Source organism: Rosa rugosa, chromosome 4 (genome assembly GCF_958449725.1).
Source record: "Rosa rugosa chromosome 4, drRosRugo1.1, whole genome shotgun sequence".
Classification (NCBI taxonomy): domain Eukaryota; kingdom Viridiplantae; phylum Streptophyta; class Magnoliopsida; order Rosales; family Rosaceae; genus Rosa; species Rosa rugosa.
Genome location: NC_084823.1, coordinates 36728919 through 36749934, shown reverse-complemented (window position 1 = coordinate 36749934; position 21016 = coordinate 36728919). Strand labels below are relative to the sequence as shown.

Below are 21016 nucleotides of genomic sequence, written 5' to 3'. Positions count from 1 at the left end.
ATCAAAATGTTCCATATTTGTATGAATGTAGGAATTGGAGAGAGAGGTAAAACCCGCCAGAGATGACATTCCCAACCACACCGACCACGAATCTAGCATCTGTATGCACCATCTTTGACAGGAGATTGAAAAGAAAATATGATTGAAAATTAGAGAAAAATAGAGTACTGAATGAATGAGAATTTGAAGAAGTGAAAGCTGATATTTATAATAGAATTGTTAGTCTCTTAGTGATTTTTTGTTCTAGTAGTAATGGGATTCTCATGTATTCCGTGTACATGAGTTTTATGGTTATACTTGGTCGAGTACTTACCCTCATTTTGAATTAGAAGCACCATCAACGTAGAAAATAGAAAATGTAAAAAAAAAAAATTTAATATGTATTATTTAGTTTTTATGTGTTTTTTCTTCATGGGTATTTTAGTACACTGGCCGGCTGAGTTGGGACCAGAGAAAATTATTATTTAACCATGTTTATCGAACATTCAATGTAAGTGATCTTTTTCGTATAGATGAAGTATGTTCTAATCAGATATCGATCCGTTTTCGTTAAAAAAGAAAAAAGAAAAAAGAAAAAAGAATATAGATACCAATTATGGCCAAATAAGTCACTGCCATTTTCAAGTAGTATATTTACCCAGAATCCTCCAATTTCTAGCTATGAAGGATTATGTGAGATGTGAATGCCTTTTAATATTGAATCAATGAAGACTGAATACTTGGATCTGAATTTGGATAAAGAAATCATGAACTGGAGCTAGCTAGTTATCAGTATAGAGTGACATTTTAATTAATAAATTAGCTAGCTTACACAAATGAATGAGCTCAAGGTAACTTTGTTCCTTAGGAATCAAAAAAACTGCGAAAGAGATTAACTAAAGAAGCAAAAAAAGTCTTAATTGTTCCACCAAATGCATAAAACAAAAAATCAGTCTTCCGACTTCCTTTTGAGTGCTTCTGATCGATCTTCATCAGTTAGTTAATGGCAGAACAAATGCGGCGGATTTCACCATTTGCTGCAGACTTCAAACCGATATTACTCATCTTCACCATGGACCTTCCGAACTCTATGTTGAAGTTCAATGCCTGCAAGCCTCTCACACCCAAGAACTGTTGAACAAAGCTTTTTGTGGAGGCATCAGTCCATAATTTTTGATCAGACTCAAGTATCCCGCGACCATTCTCTAAGTTTTTGAAGAATGTTGCATCAAATAAAGCTGCACTGCCTGTGTCCAAATCGACACGCTTTGCTGCATCACCATCTTGGGGGCAAAGTGTTCGTAGTTGAGGAAGAAATGAAGGGTTGATGGTAGGATCTGCGCCGTTTCCAGTTGTAGTGAAGTTGTAAAGCCTGTACTTGAAGAACTGGCAAGCTGAAGTGCCAATAGTGTGTCCACCTATAAATTCCAAATTAAGATGCATATCAGTTTAATGAAGCTACAAAATATATAGAATTAATGGCTATTAGTTAGAAAATATTACACTTTAGTAATCCAGCATTCAAGCTTACGTACCAACAAGCGTGACAAGATCTTGAGTGTTGAGACCAAAAGTTTGAAACTTGGTCTTTTGTACGTCAATAGAATCCCTAGGGCCAGGCATATTTTTAGCCTCAGATGCCAATGATACTCGTCCGTCTAACCTTCCGGTAGGCACGTCCCAGTTAATTCCCTTTGTCTGCAAGAAAATATATCAAAGATTAATCCATGTGTATTATTTTTAAATATACCGAGGATGCAACGAATTAGTGCATCTATACTACTAACATAATATTCGCTAGGTTATCAAAGAAAAAACTAACCAAGACGACAGAATCGCGAGCTGCTAAGGCGAGAATGTCTGCACAGGAAACAACACCAGGGCATGCGGCTTCAAGCTGAGTCTTTGCATCGTCAATGACTTCCCAACCTCTCAATCCGAGGTTTGGGCCAGCGGTTTTTTCAGTGTTTGCGCCGTTGAGGAGGACAGAAGCGTCACAACCTTGGACAAAGCAGTCATGAAAGTGCATCCTCAATAAGCCAGGAGCAATGGAAGGAGTGGATGTGAAATGCTTCTGAACTGTTTGTGTGACAATGGACTCTGCCTTAGGACATGAACTGGAATAGAATCCAACTCGGGTGCTTTGGCTTTGCACCGAGCTGGGGAAGGTGGTAGCCAAGGCAAGCAAGGTCAGAAACATAACGAAAATGGAGGACTTCTGGTACATTTCTAACTTAGCTAGCTTATTTGTTTATATTGAATCAATGTATGAACGATTAGATGAATGCACCATAAGAAAAATGGTCTATAAATACTCGTTTTCACGTACAATCTTTTAAAATAGGCACAGAATGTGCGTTGTATTAAATTATTTACCACCACATGTATCATTTGCTTGTTTTTAATTTGATTATTGACAACTCACTTTACATTCTATAAAAAAAATATATATATATATGTAAAGACAACTCACTTTACACGTTGTTGTCTAAAAATTGTTATTTGAGATATCAACAAGCATAAATGCGCGTTGCTAAATATTTTTAGAACCACAACGTGTGGCACACGCTGTAAAAAATTTGAGATAAAAGAAAAATAAGGGTTTGAGTTCATTCTGATACTAAAGTTGGTGTTTTGGAACAGCTACAATTTAGGGTGATATAGTTGCTTAATTGTTAGAATCTAAAAAACATTGCATATAATTGGTACATGGACATTGAGTTCTTGTTAGGTTACTGAGGAAATGTATGACACTAGGCCAATAACCTCAATATACAACACTTTTTACACAACGAAAAAAAAAAAGATGTTGTGTGATGATGGAAAGTCAATCATACAACACGATTAAGAACCTTACGTTGTATAAGACCATAAAAATTTTGAAGTTTTTATGTAGAAGGTGATTGCACAACACTTACAAGAATAGTTTGTTGTGTGAATGAAAAAAAAAAATAGCGGCAAATTTCCCTCCTAACTTGGCTCCAAATTGGTACTACATAGTACAACAGAATAGTTAAATCTGTTGTATAGGAGGAACTTGCAAAATATCACACAACAGTTTGTTATTTTGTGTTGTCTATGAGAACGTCTTCCATGCTCCAAGCAAGTAATGCTCGGCCTTTTTGGGTCCACCCACATGACTTTCACGTGCCTCCTTATTAAGATGAAATTCACATGGGAAAGGCCAAGCCTGTTCCCGGTCAAGTTTCTCAATTGAGTTTTACCTAGGGTGAATCGATTTGGGTGAATTGGGTTTTACCCAGAGCAGACCCGAGTGAAATTATAAGCCAATCTCTACACCTGTGATTACCTCTGATGATAAAAGGTAGATCTTGGATCAAGTTCTGTAGCCTGAAAGTGCTCATCACCGTGCTCGTCACCCATCACCACAACCCATTCTCTCTAGCTACATTCTTGAAAACTTTTTCTCACCTTCAGCTCTTTAGTTTCTAGGACGCCATCTTCTCCGGGCAATCCGTGTGTGGGAGACTTGGACGGGCAAGTTGATGGGGTTGAGATCCGGCATGAGGGTATTAAGGGCCGATCGATAAGGGCGAGGTTAGGTGGCCGTAGAGATCGACGCAGTCGATGGAAGGTGGTGGTTGGGTTGAGGATGGTGGGACGACGGCGGGAGAATTCCGGGCAAGCTGCTGGTAGTGCGTTCCTTGCAGACCTCAATCCTTCTAATTGAAGAAGAAGAAGAAGCAGAAGGGAAATAAATAAAAAAATACACGGGTGCAGGGTGCGTTAGCTTTGTGCTTAAACGAATTTGGTTTTTTTTTTTTTTTTCTACACCTTATTCTCTTTTCCTTTTTTTTTTCAACATATAATAAACTGAATTTGTTATGATTTATTAGTTATTGTTCTCGTTTCGACCACATTAGTGACATAGAAATAAAATAGAAAGAAAGATTAAAAAATTAAATTTTCTAATAGGATGTTGACTTGATTAAATTTTATTTATAAATTTAACATTTAAATATTTAGAAAAACTAACCGCAAAGATCAAGTCCCTCGAATTTTTGAATATTATGGTTGACAGAGTGGATCGCTATTGAATCGAAGTCGAAAGAGGATAATATTTTGAAAATGGGCATAAAATATCTCAATCAATGCATCCAATGGTCGGTTTTCCCAAAGTCTTATGTCTTGATGGGGTTGCCCTCAGAGGAACGTAATAAACAAATATAGTGTTACTAAGGTGTCATTGCTTGACGATATGGATTGATTTATTAATTTTCAATTTCGATTTTTTAGATCGCACAAAATCCTTATATGTCTACTAATGTTGTCCAACTTGTTTATTAGTTGTATAAGAAAATATACCGTCCATAAACAACAAGGTGGCGGAAATAGATTTTATCAAAATCAACTGTTGGATGTTAACACACTATAAATACATGGGTTGTCTCAATTTTTCAATTTCCATATTTTGAATATATTGATTGCACAAAATCATTATATCCCTACTAATGTGGTTTTAACTTGTTTATTAGTGTATAAAAAAATATACCTTCTATGAGCAACAAGGTGGAGGAAATAGAATTTATCAAGATTGACCGTTGGATGTTATCATGATAAGAAGAAATGGTTATGGTCAAAATTTTAGCTATTTTTGTCGTCGTTTGGGTCTCGATCTATTAGGTCAACCCTAAACCCTAAATACCCTATAAAATTAATATGCTCATAACCGCTCACTCGCAACTTCTTTTTTTGCTCTGTCAGCTCTCACACTCTCGTGGCTATGAGCTACATCAACTAATGTAAACATTTCAGAAAATTTATCTACTCGTGGTTAAGCTCCCCTTAGGGAGCTATAAGTGCATAAATGGTTGACCGCTTTATTGGACATCTAAATAACAGTGGATTGGGTTAAATTTTTTATACAATACCTCAATACACTACAAGTAGATGGGTAATGTCAAATTTATCAATTTTAAGTTTTAATTTTTTTGATCGCACGAAATCCTTATATCCCCACTAATGTGGTTTTAACTATACTTGTATGGAAAAATATACCTTCTATGAGCAACAAGGTGGAGGAAATAGAATTTATCAAGATTGTCCGTTGGATGTTATCATGATAAGAATAAATGGTTATGGTCAAAATTTCAGCTATTTTTTTCGTTGTTTGGGTCTCGATCCATTAGGTCAACTCTAAACCCTAAATACCCTATAAAACTAATATACTCATAACTGCTCACTCGCAACTTCTTTTTTTGATCTGTCAGCTCTCACACTCTCGTGGCTATGAGCTACATCAACTAATGTAAAAATTTCAGAAAGTTTATCTACTCGTGGTTAAGCTCCCCTTAGGGAGCTATAAGTGCACAAATGGTTGACCGCTTTATTGGACATCTAAATAACAGTGGATCGAGTTAACTTTTTTATACAATACCTATCAATACACTACAAGTAGATGGGTAATGTCAAATTTATCAATTTTAAGTTTCAATTTTTTGGATCGCACGAAATCCTTATATCCCTACTAATGTGGTTTTAACTTGTTTATTAGTGTATGGAAAAATATACATTCTATGAGCAACAATGTGGTGGAAATAGAATTTATCAAGATTGACCGTTGGATGTTATCATGATAAGAATAAATGGTTATGGTCAAAATTTCAGCTATTTTCGTCGCCGTTAGGGTCTTGATCTATTAGGTCAACCTTAAACCTTAAATACCACGTATAACTAATATGCTCATAACCGCTCACTCGCAACCTCTTTTTTTAATCTGTCACCTCTCACACTCTCGTCTCTATGAGCTATACCAACTAATGTAAAAATTTTAGAAAGTTTATCTACTCGTGATTAAGCTCTCCTTAGGGAGTTATAAGTGCATAAATGTAGATGAGATTTAGCAATCACACAAAACCCAGAAAGTCATAACAAGCGAAAAATTAGATGAGATTTGTAAAATGTAGAGCAGAAAATTGACGTAGATTGAGAGTCGTAAAACTAGAGAGTTGATGTAATACCCGAGACATTTTAGAAATAACTAATTTTATTTGCATATTATATTTAGTGATAAGAACTTATTAGCACAAAATATCTTTCTCGCATAAGAAAGATTATAAAACCACGAGAGAATAGGATAAATATTTTCTTATTATCTCAATAGATTTGAAAATTTATTCACGAACATAAATGAGTTATTCTTAGTAAATGAAGAAATTGACTATTATTACTTTTATCAAGAAATTAAATATCTTCATATAATAAATATGTGTGGGTGTCTAAGCCTACGGGGGCTATTATTTTTGGTTGACACATAGCAAAATCGGGAGAGCCCAGAGGCTTCGGGAGAAAAAAAGAGAAGAGAGAGAAAGAAAAAGGAGAGGAGAGTTCTGGAGAAGGAGAGTAAGCTCGAGAGAGAGAGAGAGAGAAAACGAGAGCTCGGTGCTCTCAGAACCGAAACACGACTCGACCGAGGAAACCCAGCCAGAGCGCCGACCTCCGGCCACCGATCGACGACGCAAGACCCCCAGTCCCTCCGACTAGTCGACGCCGTCGCGCCTGTGGCCTTGGATCGCCCGTGCACGGGACGAGGAGGGCGACTCGACGGTGAAAAGTGGTGACTGCTCTGGCGAGTTTCCGCCATTTCCGGCCACCGTCTGAGCTTCTTGTGCTTTTCCGACTATCCTGGCCTTGGCTTCCACTTCGACTACTCCTGTAGACGAGGAATCGAGAAGTTTTCTGGATTGTAGAGCGAGATCCGTCAGTTCATCTCCATTCCAGTTTCAACAGAGAGCTCGGGAAGCTGAGTTTGAATGACTGAAGTGGGATTCCGATTTTCCGAGGTATAATCTCGATCTGATGTTACAAATGGTACTCGGGGATAATCAGATATTCCACCCTAGACTCCATTACCTTCGATCCTTGTATGGAAAAATATACTTACAAGTTCGATCCTCATCCAAGACCCGAGATTTTCCACCCTAGACTCCATTACCTTCGTCGCCTTCGTCTTCACAACTCGAGGTTAGGGTTTGTTCTTTGTAGATTTTTTTTTTTTTTTTGTATGTGAATTTCTGTTTCAATGGCTCTGCAGTATTTCTTCATCTATTGATTCTTGTATGATTTTGAGTCTTGTGAGAGGTTTTTAGTATCTTTAAAGTATGATTTTCATTCTTGATTTTCGTTTTTCATTTTTTACTGTGATTTTGATTGGTAACTGACCCTGTTGTGGAAATTTTAACTAAAGCGGTCGCGGCATGGATGATGAATATACCTTCAATACCTGTTTGGCTTCATTTCATACATATCTTGGCTGTATACATTAGTTCTATTCGTTTATGTTTTTGTGTAGTTTCTGGTTCACAGTTTTGATGCTTATTTGCTTAGTAATATGGTTCATAGTTTTGATGCTTATTTGCTTGGATCTGTGTCGATTTTATTCTAGCACTGGATTCTATTCTCCTCTTGCACAATTAGATCCGCCTCTTCTGATCTGAAGAGAGTCTAGTATATCTTATCTTTGGCCCTTATAGTTGTTTAGTTTGATTACAATTGTACCTGATAGCTTTGGCTTGTATCTATTTGTACTCATGTTTGTTCATTGAAATATATAAATCAAGCTTACAACTTCTTCATGCACATGGATTGAGATAGGCATACAACACCATATGCCTGAGCATGTGTTACATATTCGTGAGCATGTGTTGTAGTATGCTCTATAGAAATTATAATGCTGACAAGTTGCAATTGCTTTGCTTTTTGCAATGTCTAACTTATATCTCCATATGTTGTTTGTTCAGGACCTGAAAGAGATGGAATTTTTATGGAAGGTCAAATCTAAAGCTTCTATGGAAGGTCAGACTAGAGAGTAGGTGAGACTAAACAAATGGTATTAAAATGTTCTTTCTATTCTGGTGTATGTAAATGAGTTTGAGACTAAACACCTCAAAACTTATTTTCATTTAATGCTTTAATTGTATTTTTGGTATTGTCACGCCAGCAAATAGCACACCATCAAGAAAATTTTACATGGGAAACATGAACTTAACTCGACCTCCTACCCTCATTTTCATTGTTGCAGCTTGGTTCTCCATACAAAGTCCCAGTTTTCTATTGCTCTCTCTCTTCACAAGTTTCTTTCAGAGAATAGGGTATGAATCTTATTGTCTCTTTACTGAAATATATAAACCTATGAAAATTAGCTTCTTTCTCTTTGCAAAGCTACATACTTTCTTCCCTTCTTCAATCTTTTCTTTCTCATCGTTACTCATTGAATGGGCTTAACCAAGTTTTTCCCTTCTTCAATCTTTTCCTTCTCCTCGGTCTCTTTATGCTTGTTCTTATCATTTTTTCTGGAATTCTCACCCTTTCTCCTCTGATCTGCTTGTTAAAAAGGGTACGCCTGATGAATTTCAATCTCAATTCTTTGATTACTTTCTATTGATTTGCAGCTCTTCATATTCAAATACACGTCTGGATATCTTTTAGCCTCTCTTTGATTAAGCTCTGTTCTTATAGAAACCAATTGGAATAAGCTTTTAGTTCTGTAATGTTATTAACTCATACTCTGTTTCAATTTTATATTTCCAAATAGCTTGAGTTTTGACAAACTGAACTGATACATGATCTTTGATAGTTTGTCTTTCGGTTCTCACTTTTCTTTAAAACTATATATGAGTTTGGTTGTACTTATCAAATTGGACTATCACTTATATAAATTATTTCAGAAACTACAGTTAAGACATATGAGAGGAAAATCAGAAACTACAGTTATATAAACTGTTTCTGTAAAACTGTAATTTTCTGTTAATAATTTGAAGTTATTTTCTCCTGAGAATTTGTAGTGGACTTGTTACAGAGTATTTGAGACTTGGAATCTCCTAAAAATGATTTTTCTATAATTAGTTATGATTTTTCAAAGTTACAGGTCTGTTGCAGGAATTTCTGAAAACAGTATCACTGTCATGTTCTTTCTGTTTCCTTTTGCATCTATTTGTTCTTTCTCATAGTGATAAAGATCTCAACTTCTTTATTTATTAGTTTAGTTTGATCATTCTCTTTTCAGTTTGTGCAAGTTGTTTGTGGGTGATTAGTTTTCAAGTCTTTATCTCTGAAGACAATGCAAGAACCTGTTAGAGTTAGTTTTTGCTTGATTTGAATTGGTTGTGAGTTTGAAGTTGAGCTTATGAAGTAAGATTAATTTCACTAGAAAAAGATAGCAAATCAGTTTTTCATTTATGTCTTATTTTAGTTGCTGCAACAACCGCTAAATCTTATAAACTAGATAATAATAACTTTGACTGACATTTAGGTGAGGTTCTTGCTGAGATCTGGAAGGAAATATGAGCAAGCTTTCAAAGCTAGTTGCATTTGTGGAAGTCGTTCAGTTTGATTTATTGGCATAACACCAAAAGCCAGATTCTCCTTCAGGTATTTCACTTATACAGGTTGTGTGCATTCTGTATTTGGTAGATTGTTAAGTTGTTTTCTTACAGTAGGAGAAGTACTTTGATCTGGAAATTGTTTTACATACTTGGGATTGGGTATGGAATGCTTGTTTGTGAGTAATAATTTGCCTTTCTTTTTCTATTTTGAATGCAGGGTCTAGTAATAATTAATGCTTTAATTAATCATTCAAATTTTATTTGGTTTAGGCACTTTAGATACTTATATGTTATCTGCTGCTATACAATTTGTTGATGGTCTTGATCTAATTACAATTGCACAATTGTATCCATTTTTTTTATGGCTGCTAAACATTGTTAGCTGTAGGAGTAAGTGATTTGATTGTTTGTGAACTCTTACATTTATCTTTGGGGTGATTTTGGCTGATGATTTTGATTTGCAGGTCTCTCTCTCAAAACTGACTAGCCTGGAATTAAGGCCACATGCTATTGAGAGTTGTTATCTGTCAAAATATCAGGTTGTTTATATCTGCGGATCTCATGTTATGCGCGTTTGTTTGTTTGATCAATTGAAACTTTTAGCTATGATAGAGTAAGTGGGTTGTTTACATCTGCTGATTTCATGTTATATATGCTTATTTGTTTGTTTGATCAAATTGTATTATTTGTTTGTTATGCTTACACATATATTATAGCTCTGCTTCTCTTAGTGTACAAGGCTTGGTAATGTTACCTTGCAATGTTTTCTTCTATTTTAGCTTTAATTAGTTTGAATAATTCCTTCATAACCTTGAATTTTGCTTATTCTGTTTGCAGGTTTGGGAATATCTAGTGAAATGTTGCCTAAAGAGTCACTAAGTGATCAAGCATGGAATACCAAGCAATGAAGTAAAATATATTTTCTTTCATCATGTAAATTCAGCTAGCTAGGAAACTTTATAGCAATGACATGTTACTTGGATTCAATATCTGGTGGATATATTGGAATTTTATTGATGTATCACATTGCTTTTGGCGTAAATATTAATCATTGTTCATTGGATAATGATTTCAAGCACTAATATAGTAAACTTCACACAATTAGTCACTGTTCATTAGGTAAAATAGAGCATTATTATCAATGCATAAAATCCAGAAAAGACAATTATCACACAACATAATTTCTAATGTTAATAATGTTGTCTGAAGTAACAATTTGGATGTTCACACAATGAATCCTTATATAATATGCAACGGTTCTAACAAACATACGTTGTCTGATTTACAATCACACAACTGTAATAACTAGAATACGTTATCTAAAACTAACACACAACAATAAAATTTCCAAAAGTGAAGTGTGAGGATAACTCATACAACAGAGAAAATAAAATGCTGTTGTCTGATTCGCCTTTCATACAACGGCTCGGAAACAACTTTCGTTGTGTGAATGATGCCAATGACATGTGCAGCATGACTACGCGGCAACTGTGGCTGCCATCTGCCAAGAGAAGGCACAACAGTTTTAACCAAATAAGTGTTGACTGTTTGTGATTCACACAACGGGTTTCCACCGTTGTGCCATTTTTCATCACACAACGCTCCGATACACAACGGAGATCGTCCAAATCACACAACGAATTTGGTCCGTTGTCTGTTCGCTTTTTTGGCCTAGTGTGAGCCTCATTTTTTTCTCCTGAGCTGAGAATATGACCAATTTTTTATGTCCCTGGATGTGTGTATACACCTGTAATTGCTAACTATATTTAATTTACTGTGTGCATGGAACCGGTTGGCGCACAATTCAATATTCCAGTTTACTTGAGTAAGCTGCAATTCTCTAAAATACCTTGAGAAACTTGTTGTTATTGTGTATATATCGAGTTGATCCTTGAATAACATATGTAAAGAAGGGGTTTATTTTTTATATACCCTATCACTCCTTTACAGTTTGGCTATTTCAACAGAACTTTTGTGACACTTTACACAATCATGACTTTTCGGTCTCGTTTGGTTCATATTTCGTTATCTTATTCCTTTAAATTTAGAATTTTTAGCTCAATTCAAATCGATAAATGAATACATTTTTTTGTTGGAACTGAAAATTTTGTTACTTTTTTTGTTTTTTGAGAAAACAAATTTATTATTTTTTTAATAAAAAATTTATTACTTGAGGGAATTAACCTTCCATAGACAGTACTTCATTGAGCCACAAAGGGCTTAATCAATAAAGGAATAATGAAATATTTTTTCAAATTGAATTACATAACTTTTTTTTTTTTTTTGAATAATGGTAATTCCATTGATAATAGCGCATGCCAAGAATGCCATTACATACTCACCCGCTGACACATAAAAATGGCCAGAACAAGGCTTCGTGGAGGAGCCACAGTAGTACATAGGATAGACCAACTATATTTGAACTTATCGCTCACTTTAAAAGCGAGCCTATAAGCTATGAAACATAGCAAATAGACAAGCCAAACCTACACTTGTTTGGTTCCTAATACAAGGAAATTTATTGTAATTAGACAAAAAGCTAAAAACATAGGTTTGGGCCAAGAGCCTAACCCTAGCCCAAAATAGCACTGGACTAGGGCAAAACCCCAGCCCAAACAGTTTCGGCCCAATAGGGGAGTCCACCAAGGATTGCATCAGGCCCATCATTGGTTCGGGCCAGTCCACCTCGTTCCTTCCACCACGCCGTCGTGCAGCACCCGTCCGGCCGAGTTCCACCAGACCCACGTCGCATGACCCGCGGCGCCATGATCCTCTTTGCCTCGCCCATTCGTCTCGGCGATCCAAAGCCTTGCCGAGCCAACGCCGTTGCAACCTGCATCAGCACAGAAGACTCATTCCAGTCCAGGCCCTGCAACCGCTCACACCATCGATCGAGATCCATGGCCATCAAACGATCTAGAACCCAGCAGCATGAGTCAACGACTAGACCGGTGAAGCACGAACGCCCTTTGCACTATCCCAGCCGAACCTTCTGACGAAACCCGAGCAAATCCCGCCGACAATCCCAAGGGCAGTAGATCTCCCGTCCGGCAGCAAACCCATGACAGCAATGTGGCAGGAAGCCTACCCCGATGTCCAGGCGCCGTCGGACGAGAACGAAAGTTCAACCGGAGGTCGTAGGGTTTTGGAGAGGTCTTTGGCTTTCACTTGTTTTCCGAATTTTTCCATGCATATTGAATTACATAACTTAATCCATTGACGACCATAATATATAAATCTGGTGCAGTGCAGCATTCCAAAAAATTTAAGGATGAATTTTAATTTATTTTTTTTAGATTGATACAAGGAATATATAAACATATTTTATGAAACAGTAAATTTAGAAAATGAAAAGTGTTTTTCTTCTACATAAAAAATATAAAAAAATAAAAACTAAATAGTACTTGTTAAAAATGAAAACTAAACTAAAGACCGAAAATTTGTATTGAGACTGATTGCTTACAGTTGGTTCAGGCTATTCAAGCAGAGGGTGAGGATACTTCTGTGTTTGGGAGAGTTATTGATGATATCTCTCTGGCTTTGACCTCCTTGGCGGGTTCCTTCTTTTGTCATGTTTATAGGGAATCTAATAAGATTGCTCATAAGCTAGCTCATAGTGCTCTGATTTCAGGGTTGCAAATTTCTTGGAGTGGGGATGTCCCTCCAGCACTTGATGAAATCCTTTGTAACAATTAGGTTTTATCAATAAAGTTTGTCGTCATTCCTTTAAAAAAAAAGACCGAAAATTTGAAGTTGATTATGAATAGATTGAGTGATAGGCAATAATTAGACAATGGCTGAGAGTTGCACTTCATTAGTATACTTGTCAGAAAGATCTTCATCTTTTAGTGTAGTTCTGTAGTATATTGCATAGACTATCAATTGAACTGCTCCAGCAATTGCACTGAGACCGTTGCTAACCAAAATAAAGTACAATAAAACCTCAATAAATTAACAACCTCTATTGAATAATAAATTTCTCCAGTCCCAACTTGGGACCAGTGTATATTAGAACCTCGCTAAATGCATAAGATAATAATTTTTCTAGACATCCTTAAGGACCCAGCAAATATATAAAGTAACAATTGATGAAATAAATAAAAAAAAGTATCGCAAAAGATAATAATGATTGATGAAATATCGCTGGTGAGTGCTGTGACCTGTTGGTAAGTTATAATTCCAACATTGTAAAGGTCATGGGTTTGATTCTCACTGATATGTAAGGGTGGGGTGGGCTAAGAGTTTTTTTTTTCAAAATAAAAATAAAAATAATGATTGATGAAACACATAAAAGAAATAGTATATAATATTCAAAAACACATTAATTAAGTAACTTTTAACAACTTATATTTTCAATTTAATTATTTCTCAAAGTATCCTTTTATAGTCGTTTGCTTTTTTCTTGTGTCTTAACCGAATTGAACTTCATCCTTAATTTATTGCAATGCATGCATCAGATTTGTTATATTATTTTTCATTTTGTAGCAAATAGTCATTCAAAGTTATCAATTCTGGAAATGTCTCTTTCGAAAAATATTTGGTATAACATAATTGTCATATAGATCTTGATTATCTTCGGTAGTCAACATAATCAAATTAGACTATGTTATATAATTCAACTAATCATTCAAAAAAAAAAAATTATAATTCAACTAGGAATAACATAGAACTCTCTCTAAAGTAATAGATATTCATTTATCGATAATATAATAACCCCTCTAAAGTAATAATTTTTCATAGTCCCAATATTATTTAGTTATAGAGGTTTTATTGTAGTTCACTTTTCCAATAAGAGCGACAGAAGTCCAGCAATAACCATTCATAAAGTTGGCAACTGAGAGTGAGAATGATATATATATATATATATTTCACACTCTTTGTTTTAATGACATCACTCACAATGAATAGAAGAGAGCTATACATGAGGATATTGAAAAAAATCACAAATAGAACCAACTACAACAGCTCTCAAATGTCAATTCATGATCTTATGCTCGAGTATTGCCAACATAGTTCCAGACACATGTACAATAGCCTCAAAGAAAATAAGTTCACATACCAAATATGTAGCAACCCTCTTTTGCCCTTTTGCTGAAGCATAATAGAAGAATATGCCAAGATATATGAGCTCTAACATTAGCCCAATTCTATTAATGGTGATAATGAAAATATTATTTGGATTAACAAATGGTAATCTGTAGTAACATCATAACTAATAGTTCTGTTTGGCTCCAAAAACCAGTATGGGTAGCAAACTGTTTCTTTTAAGTGTGCGAGCGTGCCAACACCTTGCAGTGTAGTCGTCGGGGTGCCCCTTGACCTGACTTCTTCTCAAACGTTGTGGACGAGGAGAGCACAAATCTCGTCACAAGGTTCTTTTCTATGCCTTTTGGAAATGGACTTTCGTCTTACGGATAAGGACTTGTGGTGTGATCTCTTGCGTCACCGAGTCGATACTTAGTGTTGTAGACTAAGCAGAGCAATCACCGGGAAGTAGGATAAAGCACGGGTTTGCTAAAGCGTGACTTTAGCTTCCCTGGGTTGCGAGGGCGTTACCCTTGCTTCGCTGGTTTCAACTAGGTTGAAGGTTGCTCCGGGGAGGCTTTGATAATCGTTGAGATTGTTTTAATAGTTCTCTCTTGTATGTCATCTTATATAGGCTACTCATGGCAGATTCTCCTTCCTAATAGGAGTGCAATATTATATTTTAGGCCACAGTTATTGGCCTTAAATCAAATCAAAACTCTTAATAGTTTTGATAACTATCATAGGCAATAATTAATAATTGGGGAAAATTCTGTTTAGTCCCTGTACTATGACTCTGTCATCGTTTCAGCCCCTGACATTCTAATTTAATCTAAAAAGTCCCTAAGGTCACAATTTCCGTCTAATAGGTCCTCGCCGTTAAAATTCCGTCAAATTTGGTCGTTAACTTGCTGACGTGGCAATCCTTTATACGCCACCTCAGCATGATAGTGGTGAAATGTCCAATATAACCCTCTATTACTTCTCCCTTCTTTTTTTCCTTTTTAATTTCTTTTATTCCTTTTTTTTTTCTTCCTACCTTATTCTTCTTCACACCCAACCACCATAACCACCACCACCAAGCTCTCTCTCTCTCTCTCTCTCTCTCTCTCTCTCTCTCTCTCTCTCTCTCTCTCTCTCTCTCTCTCTCTCTCTCTCTCTCTCTCTCTCTCTCTCTCTCTCTCTCTCTCTCTCTCTCTCTCTCTCCACTAAAAGGAAATCTGAAAATGGGTCTTATCATCACCATCAGTAGACATGGGTCTTATCCCATCTTGATCGAACTCATCAGACCACCATCGATCATCAAAATGGGTCTTACCCAGTGATTCACCAACATCGAGTTGCAAAGTTCAATTTCATAGCAATCTCAATCAAAATCAAGGTTAATTTAGAAACCCAATTTGTGAATAATCAATTCAATCCTTAAAAGAACATTCCTTTCACAATCCAATGTCACCAGCAACACAACACAAACCCCAATTCCAAATCAAATTTCTCTTCCTTTGGGAACCAAGAAGACCCCAAAATCCTCACTGATCTTACCCAAAACCCATATTCTAGTTTCGATTCTTTACAAAACCCAACTCGAATTTACACAAGCAGATGAATCAAAGAAGCAGAGAAAGTTGAGAGTTTGCCTGATCAAAAAGATGACATCTTGCCGAACCATAGAAGAACCAAAGTTACAATTTGAAGCATGAAACTGATGAGCTATTCGAAACATTACCAAGTCAAACATCCAAATTATCTAAAAAGTAACAAAATTAGGAAGTATTCAAACTTCAAAAGAGCCGAATTAAACAATCCAGAAACCCTTATTTCAACCACATATAATATCAATAGCGAAAACAACCCACGGAAACTCAAAAACAGTTTCGATCCAGAACCTCATTACCCGGATCGAATTGATTCTTCATTCTGATTTAGCTGAAAGGCAGGCATGCTCGATTTCCAGGCGCTCAAGGGCCTTCTGGTGGGTCCAGGTCTCGATAGTGAGATCGGGCTTCGCATTGAGTCCGACACCGAGGATGACGATGGTGAGGAAGCTGGTGATGTAGCAGGGGAGCTACCAATCCTCCCATTTTCGAGACTGGCCTGGAGGTAGAGGGGTTCGGTTGAAGAGGCAGCCTTTGGGCTGTTCTTCGTGGCCGGGACTTGCCCAACGGCTAAGGCTGGTGGCGGAGCCGCTGCGGGTTTGGATGAGGCGCAGGCGGAGCATTTTGGGGGCGGGTATGACTTTCTCTCACTCGGAGAAGAGAAAGAGAGAAAGGAGTGACCAGAGTTAAAAGATGACATGGTGAGCTTGGTAGTGGTGGTGGAGAGCTAGGTGGTGGTGGATTTTGGGCGTAAAGAAAATAAAAGGAAAAGAGAATGAAAGAAATTAAAAGGAGAAAAGAGAAAGGAAATTGAACAGGGGTATAGTTGACATTTTACCATCCACCTAGCTTACGTGGCGTAGACATGGCATCTAATTGTGTGCCACGTTAGCTAGTTAACGAAATATTTGGACGGCGAGGGTCTATTAGACGGAAATTGTGATTTCAGGGACTTTTCAGATTAAATTAGAATGTCAGGGACTGAAACGATGACAGAGTCATAGTACAGGGACTAAACAGAATTTTCCCCTTAATAATTATCCTCTGTCGTAGCTAGAATGTAGGCAAAGTTAATTGCCTCTTGGAGTCCTGGACGTAATCTTCTTGGATGCAAACGGTAGGATATGCACGTCTTATATTCATATCTTCGCGAGGACTCTTTAGCTTAGTGAAACACTTACACCGTAATCATGCAATCATGTATAATTATATCATCCCTTATTTATTGCAATCAAAGGTGATTGCATGTTTCTAGAATTGTTCCACGTCCACCTTAATTCCTTGATTGCATGGGAATCTTGGTTGCTGGCATGCATATTGCCACTGAAGTATGATAGCCTTCCTTAATTGATTAAATCCATGAGAATCCTAACCAAAAGCATGCACGTAACCATGACTCCAACCTTAATGCAATATCTTTTACGAAATATACTCCGTCTTCGTAGCCAAGTAAACCAGCTTTAATTATCAAATCTCTTGATAATTACTAGTAAATCAATAAGATCACGATTTGCATTAAGATTACTTGGTCTTCAAGTAGGCTTTACTTAGCCTCTAAACAATATATTCCGAACTTGAGGAAAATATATGGCTTGAGCCACAGATATTGGCCCGGTTTTCTTCAAAACACACCTTGCCAGAAAAAATGTTAATTTTGGGTTCAAACAAGTTCAATACTATTGTAAGGTAAAGGTTTTGGATCGAAAGCTTCCAGATCTTTTTTTTTCCTCCATATTTGTATAGGAATTGAAGAGAGGAAAAGCCCGCCAGAGATGACATTCCCAACCACACCGACCACGAACCTAGCATTTGTATGCACCATCTTAAGATATGTGATGACTTTGAATGGTAATACTAGTAATGAGATTCTCATTCTAGTAGTAATGGGATTCTCTCATGTATTTCATGTGCATGAGTTTTATGGTTATACATGGTCGAGTACTTACCCTCATTTTGAATTGGAAGCACCATCAACGTAGAAAATAAAAACTGCTAAAAAAAAAGGATTAAATACTGTTTAGTCCTTGAGCTTCTGACAAAAAAACACTTCAGTCCCTGACCTTCTAATTTCACACGTTTAGTTCTTGTACTTCAAAATTTCAGATCAATAGGTCATTTCCGTTTTTCTCCGTCTAAAACCTCCGTTAAGTAGCTAACGTGGCAATTTTTGACACCAAAATGTCTATTATATATGCCCTAAGTTCTTTTTTTTTTTTTCCTTTTTATCTCTTCTTCTTCCTTCTTCCAGCTCCATGAAATCTCCGTCGTCAAGTTCCACAACTTCAAACTTAATCCGCCATCTCCTCCCTAATCTACATCTACCTCCGCATCATCGTCTCCTACCCAGATGTCGTTCATAAGTACAGTCGTCTCCACTCTCAATCAAAAATTCCAATTGATACAAGACAAATAATTGAAAAAGCATTGCAGAAAGATATGAGACAAATGCAAAACAAAATTCATCTCATATAAAAGGCAAAACATATGCAATTCGAACCAAGCTTAAAAGAAAGTTGAACCCAAAAATCGAAGAGAGAAAGACGAGGAGCTTTTCATCAATAATAGCTTCGTCAGCAACTAACCCACCTCTATTCGTCATGTGAGAAGAAGCCCGAGCTCACCCACTTCGGCATCCACTCTCTCTTACTCCTCCAACGGCAGCGGCGGCAACACCACCACGCCGCTTCTGCAGGAGACTTCGCCGGTGGGACCCGAACACTACACAACGGCGGCTCACATCAGCAAGGATGAGTGTGCCTGCTTCAGTCGATTCCTAGGGGGGGTCTGGAGGCCGTGACCGGATCGGGCGGCAAAAGATGCTGTGGGCTTGGGTTGGAGGACTAGGAGACCATGCTGTCCAAAACAGCGCCACCTGCCGTCTTCAATATGAGCATCTTCATGTTCTTAAACCAAACCCAGAAATTTCCTACTCACCCTCCTCATTGCCACCTCCAAATCCATGCCCCAATCCCTACCTCCATCACCAACACCACTGATCTGCCGCCCAAAACCCAGGTCCCCAAAAACAAGATCATATCTTGTCCCTCCGTCGCCGCAATTGTCACCGACCCACCTTCCATGCCTTCACCGCAATTGTCTATCATCAAAACCATGAGAACCAGGAAAAAAAAAAAAAATATATATATATATATAGAGAGAGAGAGAGAGAGATCTGAGGAAGGAAAAGAAATGGAGAAGAGGGGTTTGAGAAGAGAGTGAGGAAGTGAGGGCACGGCATTGAGGAGTTGTAGCCGAAGAAGGAGACGTGGAAGAAGAATAGATAAACAGAAAAAGGAAAAAAAAAAAATAAATAAATAAAAATAAAAAAGGAACTGAGGGTATAATAGACATTTTAATGAGGAAGATATGGCCACATCAGCTACTTAACGGATGTTTTGGACGGAGAGTAACGGAAATGAACTATTGGTCCAAAATTTGGAAGTACAAGGAATAAACGTGTGAAATTAGAAGGCCAGAGACTGAAGTGTTTTTTTGTCAAAAGCTCAAGGACTAAACAGTATTTAATCTATATATATATATATATATATATATATATATATATAATGATGTTTTTATGTGTTATTTTTTAATGGATATTTTGTGATTATTATTTTATATATTCCGCAGGCCTAAAAGATTTCTATAATTTATCATTTTAGTACACTGGCCGGCCGAGTTGGGACCAGAGACATTTATTATTTAACCGATGTCATTAATACGTATCGAATATTCATTTATCAGTGTTTTACTGTAATGGCCGGTCTAGAAGATGAAGAGCTAGCAGCACATCTAAACAGAATTGCAGAAACTAGCTCCACATTTGTAGGGATAATTAGCACATCCACCCTTAATGATTGTCTAATTTGAGCAATTACTTTTGCCTTTAGGCTCGCAATCTTTGATGCATGAATCTCTTGCTGGTTAAATTTTGACTTGGGATGACCAAGTTTTTTGCGACCACCTCTACATCCCTAGGTGGCATCAAAGACGGTCCAATGAAAGTATGAGATTGGAAATCTTAGTGTTGTTTGCTCATGATGATGATCATCAAATGATAATTCACGAGTAGCAACTGTCCAATTTTAAACAAATGTGCACAAAGACGATGCATCTGCCGATCTTGTGCGAAGAGCTAACAGCAATAGCAATCCCTCGATCTACAGTTAAAAAAAGTGAGTTTGAATCGTTGCTTTTGGCATCATCTGTGGGAATCAGGATTTTAAGAAACTTTGCGTCGGGTTTTTTAAGAAAATGTGAAAGGCTGCACTTGGTTTGAGCCCGTACGAAATAAGCTCCTTGATCGTTGCACTCGATTATGACTGCATCTTTCAACTTCCCAGCTACAGGGTAGAAGCGAACTAGGGTTTTGGACGTTTAGATATTTTGTCCGAACTCGAAACTTGTTTCGAACTACTAGTAGTGTTCCTGCAGGAGGTGTAGAAGAAGACGATTAATGCTCCGTGGTTGAGTTGGAGAGGATGGTTTAATCATCTTTGTTGACACAACTTCAACCTTCTTCATTTCTGGACTACTCTGAATATCAATTTTTCTTTCCGGTTACTTATAGTTTAACTGGTTGGAATCCCTTATATCGTGTGCACAATGTTGAATATAGATTAAAAGGTAAACATTTCCACAATGGAAACATTGTGGTCTTTGCCAACATTTCTTGTAGTGATCTTTTTCGTATAGATGAAGTATGTTCAATTTTAATCAGATACATCTATGTACCCATTACCTATGTACGAAGTCATGGGTTTGAGTCACCATGGGGGCATGAGTGAAACCCTTTGATCATCTTTTTAAATAAAAAATAAATAAATAAAAAATCAGATACATCTGTTTACGTTAAAAAAAACAAAAAAAAAACATTAGATACCCTTTATGGCCAAATAAGTCCCTGCCATTTTCAAGTAGTATATTTACCCAAAATATCCTCCAATTTCTAGCTATGAAGAATTCTGTGAATGCCATTTAATATTGAATCAATGAAGACTGAATACTTGGATCGAAATTTGGATAAAGAAATCATGAACTGCAGCTGGCTGGTCATCAGTATAAAGTGACAATATT

The 21016-nt window shown here is 36.9% G+C and overlaps 1 protein-coding gene, 1 long non-coding RNA gene and 1 pseudogene across 5 annotated transcripts; 1 reads left to right on the top strand and 2 right to left on the bottom strand.

The window, feature by feature from the left end:
• Positions 1–975: 975 nt before the first annotated feature.
• Positions 976–2211, bottom strand: LOC133706857 (peroxidase N1-like). Its single transcript, XM_062132409.1, has 3 exons — positions 1802–2211; positions 1515–1677; positions 976–1397 (listed from the first exon to the last, which is right to left on the bottom strand). The coding sequence occupies exons 1-3, from the start codon at positions 2204–2206 to the stop codon at positions 976–978; spliced, it is 990 nt and encodes a 329-aa protein (XP_061988393.1). The 5' UTR covers positions 2207–2211.
• Positions 2212–6235: 4024 nt separating this feature from the next.
• LOC133746344 (uncharacterized) lies at positions 6236–10389 on the top strand. Of its 4 annotated transcripts, none has more exons than XR_009864073.1 (6): positions 6236–6963; positions 7740–7811; positions 8021–8090; positions 9251–9369; positions 9788–9862; positions 10161–10389. It is a non-coding gene; the product is annotated as an uncharacterized LOC133746344 (long non-coding RNA). The 4 variants fall into 4 exon arrangements; XR_009864074.1 differs by having other exon boundaries at positions 9788–9936; XR_009864076.1 differs by having other exon boundaries at positions 7940–8090.
• A 5871-nt stretch (positions 10390–16260) lies between these two features.
• Positions 16261–16566, bottom strand: LOC133744738 (uncharacterized; annotated as a pseudogene).
• Positions 16567–21016: the final 4450 nt, after the last annotated feature.

What these genes read in the sequence shown, in the direction of transcription:
- LOC133706857 (XM_062132409.1), bottom strand. Translation starts at nt 2,206, where the DNA reads ATGTACCAGAAGTCCTCCATTTTCGTTATGTTTCTGACCTTGCTTGCC. An exon ending in CTCGCGATTCTGTCGTCTTG is followed by an intron (nt 1,678 to 1,801) that starts GTTAGTTTTTTC and finishes ATTTTCTTGCAG; the next exon opens with ACAAAGGGAATTAACTGGGA. An exon ending in AGATCTTGTCACGCTTGTTG is followed by an intron (nt 1,398 to 1,514) that starts GTACGTAAGCTT and finishes TGGAATTTATAG; the next exon opens with GTGGACACACTATTGGCACT.